Below are 15300 nucleotides of genomic sequence, written 5' to 3'. Positions count from 1 at the left end.
CCAGCACAAGGTGCTGAAGTACTTAAAACAACGAGGCCATTTGCATGGCTTATACATATTAATGAACCTTTGAATATTCAATACCCCTTCCCCCCAGTTCCGCGCATGCTCCGCGGGTGGAGCATGCGTAGTCCTGCAAGTAGGCGGGGCGGTGCCGGACCCGCCCTGATCTACGCAGTTCTACACTAGTCGTCGGCGGAGGCGGACCTCCTTGTGGTAGCTCCTCCCGGAAGGGGGTGTAGCTCCAAGGCACGCCTTCTTGGGATGGCCCAGAAAGAGGGCTCAACGATACTGGTGAGTAGGGGCGAGGTGGCGTGTCAACGGCGACAGTGTCATGTTTGGACGGCGTGTCTGGAGGGAGGAACCTTGGCCTAGGTGGGGACCGTTCTGCGGCGGCTTGAGATGTTGGTGGAAGTTCCCGGCAGGGGGCACTCGGGCAGGTTGGGCCTGGTGTGGCGAAGGCCCAAGGCGTTGTTTCTCCGGATTGAGTTCCCGGTTGTTGACAGGAGAGGCCTGGAGTGGCGAAGGCCTCGAGCTGCTCCCCCGGGCAGGCGGTGCCGGCATCGGTTGGGCCTGGGCTGCCGGCTGGTGGTGGGAGGCGTCTCCTCAATTGATCCAGGTGACACCTCCATTGGGATCCGTCAGCCAATCCGACTCTAAAAGAACACGGGCCTGTCAGGGCAGTCACAGTGGCTGGCACCCATCTAGTAGGCCCCGAAAATTCCCGGGCCCATACCGCGTCCCCTAATTTAAATGAACGGGGAGGGATAACCCCCAGGTTGCTCGGCTGATCCCCTGAATACAACGGATGTAGCTGGTCCAGGGGAGTCCGCAGGCGCCGGCCCATCAAGAGCTCCGAGGGGCTTCGGTTGGTCGTTGGGCAGGGAGTGGAATGTTGGCTTAGCAGGTAAGCCGCCACTTTCTCCTGCCAGTCGCCCCGGTCCATGCGGCCCAGTGCCTCCTTTGCTGAGCGGACCGCCCGCTCCGCCCGGCCATTGCTGGCCGGGTGGTACGGGGCTATGGGCGCATGTCGAATCCCTTGCCCGGCCAGAAACTCCTGGAACGTGGTGGACATAAATTGGGCCCCATTATCTGAAACAATCAGGTCCGGCAACCCATGGGTCGCGAACAGCCTTCTCAAGGCCCGGACCGTACTCTCAGCTGTGGTGGAGCCCATCAGGACCAGCTCCACCCAGCGGGAGTAAGCATCCACCACGACTAGGAAATTCTGACTGTGAAAGGGACCGGCAAAATCTATGTGGAGGCGTGACCATGGGCCTCTCGGAGCCTCCCACTCACAAGCCGGCCCGGCTGGGGGATTTGGCCTAGATTGTTGACAGGGGTTGCAGCGGCCAACATAGGCCGCTATCTCTGAGTCCAGTAAGGGCCACCAAACATAGCTACGGGCTAATGCCTTCATTCGTGCTATGCCCGGATGATCCTTATGGAGCAGGGACAGGACTTGTGGCCGTAGCGCGGTGGGGATCACCACTCGATCCCCCCAAACGAGGCACCCCCCGTGGAGGGAGAGCTCCGCCTGCCGGATTTTAAAGGGCTTGAAGCCCTCTGCCACTTTGTCCAATGGCCATCCCCTCAAGACCCAGGAAGCGACCTGGGAGAGGATCGGATCGGCCTTGGTGCAGGCCGCGACATCCGCGGCCGAAATAGGGAAACCGGAAGACGCGATGGACAGGATGGAGAGACAGGGCACTAGGGCGGTATCGGTCTCCGGTAACGGGCAGCGGCTTAAGGCATCGGCGTGCCCCAGCTGCTTGCCCGGACGGTACTGCAGCGTATAAGAATACGCTGCAAGGAACTCCGTCCATCTAGTCATGCGGGGGGAGAGGATGGGGGGGGGGTCGGCTTGTCACCTGCCAAAAGCCCAAGGAGTGGCTTGTGGTCAGTGACAAGGGTGAAAGGCCGACCATAGAGGTAGTCATGGAACCTCTTAATCCCGGACACTGCAGCCAGAGCCTCCTTGTCTATCTGGCTGTAATTGCGCTCCGCCGAGGAGAGTGTCCGGGAGTAATAGGCCACAGGGGCCTCTAAGCCATTTGGGAGGACATGGCTTAGGACGGCCCCGACTCCATAGGGGGAGGCGTCACATGCCAACGTCAGTGGCATCCTGTCATTGTACTGGACCAGGACTGCCGCTGACGTCAGAGTTTCTTTGACAGCCGTGAACGCATGCGCTTCGCGGCTCCCCCAGCGCCAGGCTGCAGATCGGTCGAGCAACCGATGCAGCGGCTCGGCTAGTGACGCCTTGTGCGGTATAAAAGGGGCGTAAAAGTTCAGGAGCCCTAGGAACGCCTGCAGCTCCGCCCTGGAGGTGGGTGCAGGGGCGTTCCTAATGGCAGCGACCTTAGAAGGTGTGGGGTGGATGCCTTGGGCGTCAATCATGAAGCCCAAGAATTCCACCCTCGGAACAGCAAATGAACATTTGCTGCGTTTCAGTTTTAAGCCCGCGCCCCTGAAACGACTGAGGACCTTCCGCAGTACTTCGATGAGTTCTGAGCGGCTGGAAGCAGCGATCAGAACGTCATCAAAATACTGAACCACGCCCGGCAACCCATGGAGCAGCCGCTCCATTAGGCTTTGGAAGATCCCCGGGGCCACGGAAACACCGAATTGCAGGCGGCGACAACGGAAAGCCCCACGATGGGTGACGATGGTCTGGGCAGCCGCCGCATCGTCATCCACCGGGAGCTGTTGATAGGCCTGCGCCATATCCAGTTTGGCGAATGTGCAACCCTGCCCCAGGGAATGGAGCAGGTGTTGCACTACAGGGACTGGATAGGGGTTTGCCTGAAGGGCCAAGTTGATCGTCGACTTGTAGTCGGCGCAGATCCTCACCGACCCGTCTGGTTTAATTGGGAGAACAATGGGTGTCTCCCAAGGGGAATGATCAACGGGCTCGATGACTCCCTGCGCCAACAACTTATCCAGTTCGGCGTCAACCTTGGCCCTTAAGGCAAAAGGCACCCTACGGGCTTTCAGCCTAATGGGAGCAACCTGAGGGTCTAAACTTAAAGATATGGGGGTCCCCTTGTAACATCCCAACTGGCCGTCGAAAACGTCCGAAAATTCCCTTAATGTGTCCTCGAGGTTGCTAGGAACCACCCGGTGGACCCCCCCAATAGATAATCCCAGGGCCGGGAACCAGTCCAGGCCCAAAAGGGCCGGCAGGTCTTCCCTGACTATGAGAATGGGTAACTTTCCCTGGAATTGGCCATAACGTACTAAGATAGGGAAGGATCCTAAAGTGGGAATCAACCTCCCTTGGTAATCCCTTAGGGAAACCTCAGATTGCCTTAGGCGTTTCTGGGGCACTTTAGGGCATAGCTTGGCGAAGAGAGACCAGGGCAGGAGGGACCGAGAAGAGCCAGAGTCCACCTCCATCCGGCACGGCTGACCTTCCAGCTGGACGGAGGTTGAGATCTTCCGGGCCCCTGCAACGGCTTGGCTCGCCGTACTGTCAAAATTAGATGGTTGACTGGTGGACTGGTAGCAATCTTCCGCCCGCTTCGGTGGCCGCTGCTGCTGGCGGCGCGGTTGCGCCTGGGAACGGCTGGGAGGTTGAAGGAACGAGGGTGCCGGCAATAGGGCTCTGCAGACCTTAGCCAGGTGGCCTTCCCCTTTGCATCGGTTACAAATGGCATTTAAAAATGGGCAGGCCTGGCGTTTATGACGGCCTCCACAACCCCGGCAGGGCACTGCGGACGCCTGTTGCGCTGCAGGCTGCGGTTTTGGCTTTCTCTTAGGCACAGTCCTCATCTGGGCCACCACCTCCTCTTCTGGATCCTCATAAGCCAGGTCGTCCTCGACCATGTGGGCTTGGGGCGATGCTTCAGGCGGCGGTCGCTCCGGTGTGGCAATCTGCAACCGCTCAATATCGGCCATGGATTGCTCAGATAGTTCAGCCGCTCGGGCAGTTTCCACGGCCTGAAGTAGGGTAATTCGGTGATTTCGGAACATGCGGCTCCGCAGGTTGACATCGCGGACCCCGCACACAAACTGTTCCACCAAATTTTCCTCAAGGTTTGAGAATTCACACTGGGCAGCCACCATTCGCGAAGCCTCCAAAAATTGGCTGATTGATTCATTTTGTTTTTGGACTCGCCTGCGGAAAGCAAAACGGCGAGCGATGACAGAAGGGGTGGGTGCGTAGTGGTTCTTCAATCTGGCCATGAGTTCGTCCCACCCTAGCTTGTATGCTGGCCGTGGGGCTGCCAGGGCTCTCGCTGACGCGAACATAGATGGTTCGCAGCATGAGAGGAAAAAGCTGCATTTTTCCTCTTCGGTTTGAGCTTGGTTTTTGGAAGCGATCAGGTAACACTCAAACCTTTCCATAAACCCCTCCCATGATTCTCCGGCCGAACCGAAAGGGGCAAAGGGAGGTAGAGCAGATGTCATCTTGACAGTCGTGAAGGGAGAGACACTGAGAGGCCACAAAAAAAAATTTTTTTCCTCTTCAGGCAGCGTTCGTTGCCGGTCTGGACGGCGGCAGCTAACTGCCTGTCTCTCTCTTTTCACCCTAGCGTCACGGAATCGCACATCCCACCTTCGTCGCCAGTTTTGAGGTTCGCAAGGAGGGACGCGACCACAGGGTGAACGAAGAACAGACTTTATTACTAAGATAAGTATGACAGCGATTCAGTCAGAAAACTAGCGCGCCAAACATTATATACTGGGGCTTCAGCCAATCAGAACTGACTTTCAGCCGGCAACAGCCTCCCTCGCGTCCTAACCAATCAGGACGGAGGAGGCTGTTGCTGACCAGCACAAGGTGCTGAAGTACTTAAAACAACGAGGCCATTTGCATGGCTTATACATATTAATGAACCTTTGAATATTCAATACTACTCTCTGAAACCATCCACGGTAAAACATCACAATCTCCACCACAGAAATGATTCCAAAGATTTTGTGCTTAGTGCTAAAAGTTCAAGCAGGATCAGAACTGCACTCCTTCTATTTCTCTCCAACAAAAGGAAATCTATCAGGGCAATTAGGCCAATTTTATTTTCAAATCTGTCTGAATACAGACTGCAACTGCTTAGCAACCACATTCTTGGGTAATTTCTCCCTACTAAAGTAGACTTATTTGTATTTAATTAAAAGTAAAACTCCAAATCCAGAAAAAAACATTTTTGGAAAGGAATAGAATATTTGTTTTTTCAAGTGTGAGCCAACTGGAGATCTTCTGTGTTTGACCTACATGAGTTTGACTCATAAGAAGTTTTGGTAGAATGTCCTCATATTATCTATCATTCTTATCAAGAGCTTTGTTCGACTACAAACTGGTAGAATTAAAATATAACGATAGGCAACGTAAAACAACAACGAAGAAATAACTGAGAAATGACAACCCTAATTTTTGCAAATTCTGATTACCGTATTTTTCAGAGTGTAAGACGCACCAAGGTTTTGAAGAGGCAAATTTTTAAAAAAGGTTTTGTATTCTGCAAACCTCCCAAAAACAGCCCTTTTTTGTGAAACTCCCCCTAAAAAAAGGGCATGAATAGCCTTTAGGGGGCTTGCAGAGTGCTCCTGGGGGGGGGGGTGCCCCCTAAAATGAGCAAAAACAGACCCTTTTTTGTCAAAAGAAATTGCATTCATAGTCTTTAGGAGGCTTATAGAGTACTACTGGAAGCTGAGGGGGGGGGGAGAATTGAGCAAAAAACGGCCTACTTTTCACTCATTTCTGCCTTCCCAAACCCCAGGAGCTCTCTGAAAGCCTTCTACAGGCTCTGGATGGCCATTTTGGTGAAGGGGTGGGGTTTCAGGATGCATAAAATGCTGTGTTCAGTGTATAAGATGCACCCAGATTTATAGCCTCTTTTTAAAGGGAAAAAGGTGCATCTTATGCTCCGAAAAATATGGTTGTTAAAAGTATATTTATAATTACACTGCTCAATAAAATTTATGAAATTGAAAGATTATCGTAGTATTTTCTGATAAATATTATGGCATTTCCATGTTTCTCTTTGATAGTAATATATCATCACTTTTTCTAAATGATATGTACTATTTATTCATTCTCTTACCCATACAGTCATTATTATGAGTTAGCTCAAATCCTGGATAGCACAGGCAGTTATATGATCCAACTGTATTTTTACAAGTTCCATTCCCACAAGGATGTCTTTCACATTCATCTACATCTAGAGATAGAAAACATTAATACCAAACAATTATTCACAATACAATTAATTTTCTGTTACTTTATGTGTTTTACACATAAGAGCTCATATGGCTCTCAGAAAATTATTCCAGGCAGCTTACAGATCTCATTACAGTTTTGGGTTAAAAATTAATAAAAGAACAACAAAACTATAGCAACAATCATCATTATCGTAATTTGTCATATATCTATGCTCATTAATATAACAAGTATCTTACACCTCAGGAGCAACTAAAAAACCACCCATCCCCAAAGGTCTTGCATAACATCCACACTTTAAATACTATTCAGAAAAAGTAGCTATCAAGGAAGGCATCCTTATTTCCATGCAGTGATGAAGCTGATAGTCACATTCTCTATGAATGGGGCTCACAGCAAGACTTCCCTGCTCAGTCTTATTGGGCAAGCAAATTCCACTGAGATAAGGTGGCCCTACAGATATCCAAGTCCTCAGCCATCAAGACTTTACATTTGAACTGGATCTCCCTAGTATTATGAGTCTGTAGGGCTATAGATGTTTAATACAATGCCTTGCTACAATGCTTTGAACTTATAGCAATAGCAGTTAGACTTATATACCGCTTCATAGGGCTTTCAGCCCTCTCTAAGCGGTTTACAGAGTCAGCATATTGCCCCCAACAACAATCCGGGTCCGCATTTTACCCACCTCGGAAGGATGGAAGGCTGAGTCAACCCTGAGCCAGTGAGATTTGAACAGCCGAACTGCAGAACTGCAGTCAGCTGAAGTAGCCTGCAGTGCTGCATTTAACCACTGCACCACCTCGGCTCACTTCATTGAGGTTTTAGCTTGATTCAAATCTAATGTATAAATGGGTTGTATTACTTGCATATTTTTATTTGCCTTATGCCTTTATTTATATTTGCCTTATGTAGAATCTCTGGACTGAACTTTCTATCTGTGAGGTAATGACTTCCAGAGTAATTTATGGGTACTTGTGGAGAGCAAATGATCTCAGCTCCTTTTTGGATTTCATCCGCTATTGCTGGCTAATTGCAACACTGCTGACAGATGGTGTCATTTATTATGTGGTCTCTCAATGGAGTGTCAGAGTCCTATAGAGCAGTATATTTGGAAGGTTTCCAATTTTTGGATTTCTGGCTGTAGAAGCATCCACCAGTTTGCTTCTTAGAGTAGTATCAGTGATTCAACAAATGCTGAAGCCTTCTAAGACTGATTTGGATCCCCGGGATCTGGGAGCTAGGGTATTTTTGACTTTGGTTCTGAATAGAGTGGTACTGTCCCATTCAGATTTGTGCAATCTAGGATTTCTCATAGAGCAGGTAGCTATTATGGCTAGTGGGTCCTTTCCACAACTATATTATGTATGCCAGTTTCATGTGTTGCTAGCTTGGGATACTATACTTATATACTTAGATTTTTTTTTATTGGATTATTGTAACATGCTCTATATGCAGCTGCCCTGAAGACCATCTGAAAGTTTTAGTTGGTTCAGAGTGCAGTGGCACAGGGTGGCATCATTACATCCATGTAACATTGCTGTTCTATAAGCTGCGCTATCACTTTAAAGCCTTACATGGCATAGTACTGAGTTACTTGCAATAGTGCCTTCTCCCAAGAACCCAATCCATACTCTCTCATGAGAATGGTAGGGTCCAGTTTCCCTCTTTTAAGCTTTGCGATATTAAAATGTTTGGATGAAATTGAATGGACCTCCTTATGGTTCTTATTAGTGTGTTTGGTCACTGTTTGCCATTTTATATTTATTCCCTAATTATTACCCTATTTATTTATATTCCCTAACTAGCGGGGTCATATGAACTGACCATGATACTCCAATGGCTACTCAACTTGTTGCATTCTGAATTAAAATAACTTCTGAATGGTCTTCTAGGATAGCTTCATGCACTGGTCTTTTGCAAAATTTCTTGACACAGGAATGGTTGCAGTTGGTGTACAATATGAGGTTGTGCAAAGGTCAAGGTCTCCACCTGCTCTTCTAGCAGGAATCATGAGACCAAGAATAACTTGCCTAGTTGCTTCATGTGAGAGAACACAAAAACACTCAGGACCAGAGAAGAAATGCTATTAGAAACTACGGTATTAATTTCGGCATCCATAGTCATTACAGCTTGTAGGAACTGAGGATAAGCCCATTCCTCTCCCTTAAATCCTCCAAAGACCAAGACATAATTTTAGCTAGATTCATAGTTATGTCAGAATGTGTAACTGGGTATTATCAATATTTTGATCTTCTCATGGCAATTGATGTTCGGTTACAATAGTGTTATTTGATTTTATTCATATAATAGAGTCTTAACCAATATTGTCTATCTGGGATTCTGACAGTGTAAGCTCTGTACCTCTGGTAAGTAACAAAGCTTGGCATATTAATTATTACATTTCATCTGTGCATATAAAACTTATACTTCCCTATTATACTCTACTGTTGCCATCCTATCTTCAGCATAGCAATACTTTAATTTACTATAATATAAGAATTTTATATATTTCTTCACATACCCATACACATTGTTTGATCACGGGATGACTTAAAACCATTTTGACAGATGCAGTAGTAGCTCCCCTCTTTATCCACACATGTGCCATGACTACATACATTAGGTATTTCCTGACATTCATTGCGATCTAAAACCAAACATAAAACACATGATGCATATATTTATCTATGGTGTTATGATTTATCATTGACTCATAATTCCACTTTTAGAATCTGTTAATGATTATTAGAGTCAAAGCTTACTCCCTGGGCAAAATTGTTGTTCGAAAAAGCTATATTCTCCGAATCAGCAATCTTTGAACAAGCTTTATTTTCTGTGCATGTTAAAATCAATATATTAGCTATACTGAAGGAAATTACAACACTAATTTTCTTACATTTTTCCATTTATGAATTTTCAAAAGGGTGAATAAAATGCAAATTCATTATAGAAAACTGGAAAATATGTAACTAAAATGAAAATTAAGCAATATGCTAATCATAACTGACTACTTACCAATGCAAGCACCATTGGGTGAAAGTTTGAAACCCGTAGCACATTCACAGCGGTAACTACCGGGGCTATTGATACAATCTGCATTCCGTTGACAGAGATTATCACCATTGCTACATTCATCAATATCTGTAACATCAATAATCCATGATTAAGAATCAATTTATGTGTTTTATCACAATGAAACCTTCAGATATTTCCTATATTGAACAAGGAACAGTGAATATGAATCAGGCAAAGGATATTTATATTCCATTCATTTTAATCTATCTGAAATCTAAAACCTAAATGCATTTCGGATCTATGTATATCTGCCTAGTATTTTAGACTACCTATATGTTATTAAGACATAAATATTTTAATTTACTTGTTAATTAAAAGATCACAACATCATCTGAAAGGCAATACTATGTTCCCAAATATATATTTAAAATAATAAAGATAGTAATAGAAGATTATCAGTATTAAAAATTATTGAAAAAATCTATCATTTTGCTTATAATATAGCAAACAATAAGAAAATCAACATAACATTTCATAATGTTTGCTTATAGAGGGTCACTGTTCTCTTTTTTTTCCTAAGTAGGAAATCAAATTATCAGGATAAATATTACCTTGTGAATATGTCAAAATACAGTGTCTTTATATTAGGAAAAGAATTGTAACCCATAATAAGGTTAAAAACTTAACAAACAGTCTAAAGACTAATATTCTGGCACACACCAAGCCAGAAATTCAATGAAATGAAATTAAATAAAATCTATTTTTCAAAGACAACCTTCCTTTTATCTTTTCAACAAACATTAACATTCTCATATATTTTAACAATTGGACTGTTTTAAGGATACATTCACAAAGTTCCAAACTATGGAGGGATAGGCACTGACATTCCACAAGTATTTCATCTTGTGCATTTTTTTTTCTGGCCCACTCAAACACAGTAGATTGGGAGATAATGGTAATTTGCCAGTGCAAGTGTATAAAATCTGCAGACAGTTGTAATGCATACAGCGAGTCATTTGCATCAGCTTAAACACATATAATTGCTGTAATGGTCAGGCTTTACAAGAAAGTACATCACCTTCACAGACCAAGAGCAGATCATTGTAGCTAAATCCTGTGGGGCATTCACAACGAAAACTTCCAATCTGGTTGATGCAAACACCATTTGCACAAATACCTGGAATCTCTTTACATTCATCAATATCTGAAACATGAACATTCCTTAATTAAATGTGCTGGGTTCATATGCTAGTATGCTTTTATTTTAAAGCTTTAAGAAAAATTATACATAAAAAGTAAAAGTATAGGGAATCAGAGTAGGCTTTTCTCTTTTAATAATTGTATTTAATAATACATGCAGAGATACATACAGTATGTTGATGTATTTTATTTCAAATGACTCATTTTAATGAGGAATGCTAGGCTGACTGACACATGCATATCTATGTATGTAAATATCAGAATGAGCTTCAGTTTATCTTCAAAATATAATTTGGGAAGAGATTCTTGAGAAAACATTGTAATTTCTGAAACATCAGGCAACAGAAGTTAGAATTTTATTATTTATTTGATTTTTAAAAGGTAATTAAAAATAGAAGAGGTTTGCTTATCACTGTCTTACATTATTAATTATGTAGTTTAAAAAACACACAGCTTTCAGACTTACCAACTGCTTTTCCAGTATGAATGTCAAAGGTGAAACCAGGAAAATTTCCACATAATGTTTTGAACTCAACTTAAGTAACAAAAAGGAGAAAAACTTATTTTTATTGGAAGTCTTTTAAAATTACTTCATAGTTTTATTTTACAATCCTTGTATTTAATTATTAACTATCAACTGGTATAAAAATTCTGTAGAGGTCTGTAGAAATTCATATCAAATAAAAGCTTGTCTTTAATCATCATGTTCTTCTCAAGACTGAAAGCTTTTTCCTGTTCTTTCCCTGCTATTGTATGGCTGTCAATTATCCAAGTTTTGAACTGATTTGAAAAAAAAGTCTGAGTTATTTGATATGAGAAGAAACACAGATTACTTCCAGAATAATCCAAGGTAAATTAGTGAGAAATCAACCTTATTTTTCAGATTTGTGATGTTCCATATATGAATAAACCCAACAAGGACATAACCTTTCTGATTGTATATGTATATTGTATTTACCGTGTTTCTCTGAAAATAAGACAAGTCTTATTTTCTTTTGACCCCCAAAATAAGCACTTGGCCTTATTTTCATGGAGGTCTTATTATTTTTGAGGTGCAGGAGACGTTGAGCGTGATCACCTCATGGCTGTTGCTGTGTTGCAATATTTTTGGGAAGGGCTTATTTTTTGGGTACGGTTTATTTTAGTGCATGTGCTCAAAAGCCCGACTGGGCTTATTATCTGGGGAGGTCTTATTTTGGGGAAAACAGGGTATTAATTTATTAGTATATCTAATTTTAAAGAATTATTTTTGCACAATATATTACCTCATAAAACCACTGCAGAGGATTTCTATATTGTTCTTATGATATGTCAAATTCACATCTGTATAATATTTCATTCCTTATCTTTGTTCAAGCCACTTATAATTTTTTTGTTTATAATTAAAAATGAATTACTTTATTTGTTATAAACATTAACAAAGATAGCATTCCCTAATTTAACTAAAATAACATACTTAATATGCCAGAAAAGAACTGCATATTGAAGAAAATAAATACATTTCACTGCAAGACTTAGACAAATATACCATTATTTTAAAAGTAGTATAATTATATTTCAATATTTTAAAAAAATAAATAGTTGCTTCATATCACTAATCTAATACTTTCCTGCCTTGGATTAGCAAACGAAACACCAGCATCAATAAGAAAGGAAATGTAAAAACCAGTAATTCTGAAGAAAATACTGCATTATAAACTTCTATATAGGAATATTTATTTCAGCCAAAATAATCCAGTTATTAATTACTGATTACACACTGCAAGATAGGATTGTAGAAAAGAGATGGTAATTGTGAATTCCTACCTTTTTTAAATTATTCAATTTTCCTATCAAAATACAGCAATGGAGAGGAAAGCATTAATCCTACTCTCTCGAATATCCCACCTCCCCACGGAGGGATCTGCCTCTACCCTTCTATCCTTCTGCAAGATACCTGGCTCTGCCAATTGTCCTTAGGACCCAGTGGTGCAGTCCCACACTGGAGGTGGCTACTAATTTTCCCACCTTCACCCCGTATTTCCTGATCTCATCCAGCCATCTTTTAATCTCATATTACTGTATTTTTATTCTTTATTTTATTGTTTCATTATTTAGCTACTATTAGGTTTACATTTCTTTTCATTTCTCTTTTACTATTGTCAGCTGCCTAGATAGCCTCATGGCGAGATAAGCAACAAATAAATTAACAAATAAATAATTAAAGAAATAACTGAAGGAAGACAGCTTTCTTTCACTACTATCTAAGAATTGGAATTTTCATTTTTAACAAGTTTAATTGTACATGGAAAAAACACAATACTGGAGACAGAGAAAAAATTTAAAATTTACTTTCTTCCTTGCTGTGAAATTGAAAGTGAGGCTAACATGCTAAAGCTACCATGATACCAAACTGACATTCAAATGTATCCTTTAAATATAAATTGCTCAAGAAAATGTAAATAAATTGTTACCCGTCCCCGCAGCTGGGCATGGCTCACAGAGCTTGTTCCAGGCTTTCCCAATATTGTAAGTGCAGCAACACATTCTCTTGGTAATATTAAAGGGCAGTTCATTATCACAAGATGTTCCATTGTAACTTCTATAGCAAAAGCTCTTTCTCATATCTAAATATATAAAAATCACATGCTTTTAAAAATATCTTCGAGAGTACAATAAATGTTTAATTCAGTATTTATCATGCTAAGAGATTTTGACCTAAGAAAGCTCAATTTTATATGACAGAGCAGCAATATGTCAGACATATTTATATCTCATGATTTATTAAAGTGGGTGAAGAAAAGAGGGTAAGTAGGAAACTTAGCCATGATAGAGGTTAATTTTTGTTCTGAATTTCCAGAAGAAAAACAAGATCAAGGAAGGTTAGATTCATGTGACTTTTATTTTTACGTTGGATCAATCTGGCCTCTTATAGCTCCAAAATTTGGCATAATTACAAAATCAAAGAAAGTAGGAATAAAGAAAGAATTATAAATGCATCATTAATATTGGACAGTTTATGTTATGGACTCTACTTTAAATGTGTTTCTTCCAATACTCATTGTTTCAAAAGTAATTTAGACAGAAGGAAGTATAACATGTATTAGTTTGGTTTAATTTATAAGTAGGATATTCAACAGATATGAAGTTTGGGGGATAGCTGTATGTTTATGTGCACATATACGTTTGCACACCAATTAATAATAAATATGAATACTGTTGTGGCCCAGCAGGAGCCGTTGGAGCTGCCACCAGACTCTGACAGCGAGGGGCCTTATGAGTTGGCTCTGGAGGATGTGGAGGACCCTGGACAGGGTTCCGACTCTGAGCAGGGCGCAGAGAGTCGGGTTGGCCACCAGGTGGCGCCTGAGCCGTGGACCAATGGGGGGGGGGAGACAAGGGAGAGTGATCCAGAAGGCAGCAATGAGTTGTTCCTGGATGCATGCCATCGAAGAGCTACTAGGCGTCAGGAACAATTACGCAATTATAGGAGGTGATTGTACTCAGCTGGTGGTCATTAGGTTCCTCTCCAGACTATAAAAACTATTTGTGCACACGGCCCTTTTTGTAGAAGTCAATGCAGGATTGAATGTTGGAGGACAGTTCTGTGAGCTTGGCAGGCTGGATTGCTGCCAAGCCTTATCTGTGTTTATTGCTGCCTGAGTTTGTCTGAGTTGCTGCCAAGATCCTTATCTGTTTGTTTGCTTGGCTTTCCGCCACCGAGGCTTTGGTGTTTTGCTAATTAAAGTACATTCCACTTAAGCTTAATTATCAGTGTAAACTGGCCCAATGTTTTAAGAATTTAAGAAAGTAAATATAGCATATAAATGTGACAACATACCCATACAGTTGTGTCCTCCATTCACCTGCATATATTCCGGGGGGCAAATACAGGTATAATTTCCTAAGGTATTATAGCATGTCCCAGGACCACATACACCAGGATGTGCAACACACTCATCAATATCTAGGGGTGGGGAATCAATCACCAAAATTAATTTTAATAAATAAAAATGACAAATAATAACAAATCAGAAAAATTTAAACATAGAACAGATTGAAGAAATGACAACTACCATACTCTATTACAAAGTTCTCAAGGTACATATAATGGATCTCTTAATCCTGTGTTTGAAATTTTACTAATCTTTTAAATGTCAACATTAACAAATGATTATACAGGTAGTCCTCAACTTACAACCACAATTGAGCCTGGAATTATAGTTGTAAATTGTGTTAATTTTTAAGTGGCTCACCGTATGACTAGACATATTAAGTGAATGCTACATTTGTTAAGTGATTCTATTGTCTGCAATGGCATTTTTCACTGAAAACTAGCTAACCAATAAACACCAGTTTCCACCAAAAACAATGTTAAAAATCATGGTCATGTGGCCATAGGAGACTGCAAATGGCTATAAATGAGACTAGTTGCCAAGTGCCCTAAATATAATCATGTGAATCTGGATCATAAATAACTTTGGGGAGATCTGTTGTAAGTTTATGAGTGCTAAGCGATCGATCCTAAGTCAAGAACTACCTACATAGATCAAGTTGTCATTATTTCAAAACAGAAAAAAAAAAGAAATCAACATTCTGAATTTAAATCAAATAACATCAATTTAGAGTTTGTATATTAATAGGTTAAACTTAAGTACATCAATTGTGGCTTATAGTGAATTATACTGCAATTACTATAAATTAAGAATTTTAAGTCCTTTGAATCTTTCTTAAATTATTTAAAATATCTGTCTTTCTTTGTGTAAGACAGTGACCTAAATACATTTTTGAACTTATTGCTTGAACCTATTTTTGAAAAAAAAATTCATGGGAAAGGACATAATTTGTATCCCATTGGGTTATTTGGGTTAATATCAGAATACAAAGAAGTCAGGATTAAATTTCTATTATTTATAAGAAATTCAGTAATGGGATCTGCA

At 41.8% G+C, this 15300-nt stretch overlaps 1 protein-coding gene across 1 annotated transcript in view; it reads right to left on the bottom strand.

Annotated features, from left to right (window-relative positions):
* The window catches only part of FBN2 (fibrillin 2), a 127441-nt gene that overhangs the window by 20821 nt on the left and 91320 nt on the right, over positions 1-15300 (bottom strand). Inside the window, exons 40-46 of the mRNA XM_032214594.1 lie at positions 14202-14327; positions 12835-12987; positions 10848-10916; positions 10260-10385; positions 9182-9307; positions 8688-8813; positions 6048-6164 (exon numbers count right to left, since the gene is read on the bottom strand). Coding sequence (XP_032070485.1) covers positions 6048-6164; positions 8688-8813; positions 9182-9307; positions 10260-10385; positions 10848-10916; positions 12835-12987; positions 14202-14327 — 843 coding nt within the window. The remainder of the gene's footprint in view (positions 1-6047; positions 6165-8687; positions 8814-9181; positions 9308-10259; positions 10386-10847; positions 10917-12834; positions 12988-14201; positions 14328-15300) is intronic.

This window comes from Thamnophis elegans, chromosome 3 (genome assembly GCF_009769535.1).
Source record: "Thamnophis elegans isolate rThaEle1 chromosome 3, rThaEle1.pri, whole genome shotgun sequence".
Classification (NCBI taxonomy): Eukaryota; Metazoa; Chordata; class Lepidosauria; order Squamata; family Colubridae; genus Thamnophis; species Thamnophis elegans.
Note: the sequence above shows the minus strand (reverse complement) of the source record. Positions and strands in the feature narration are given on the sequence as shown.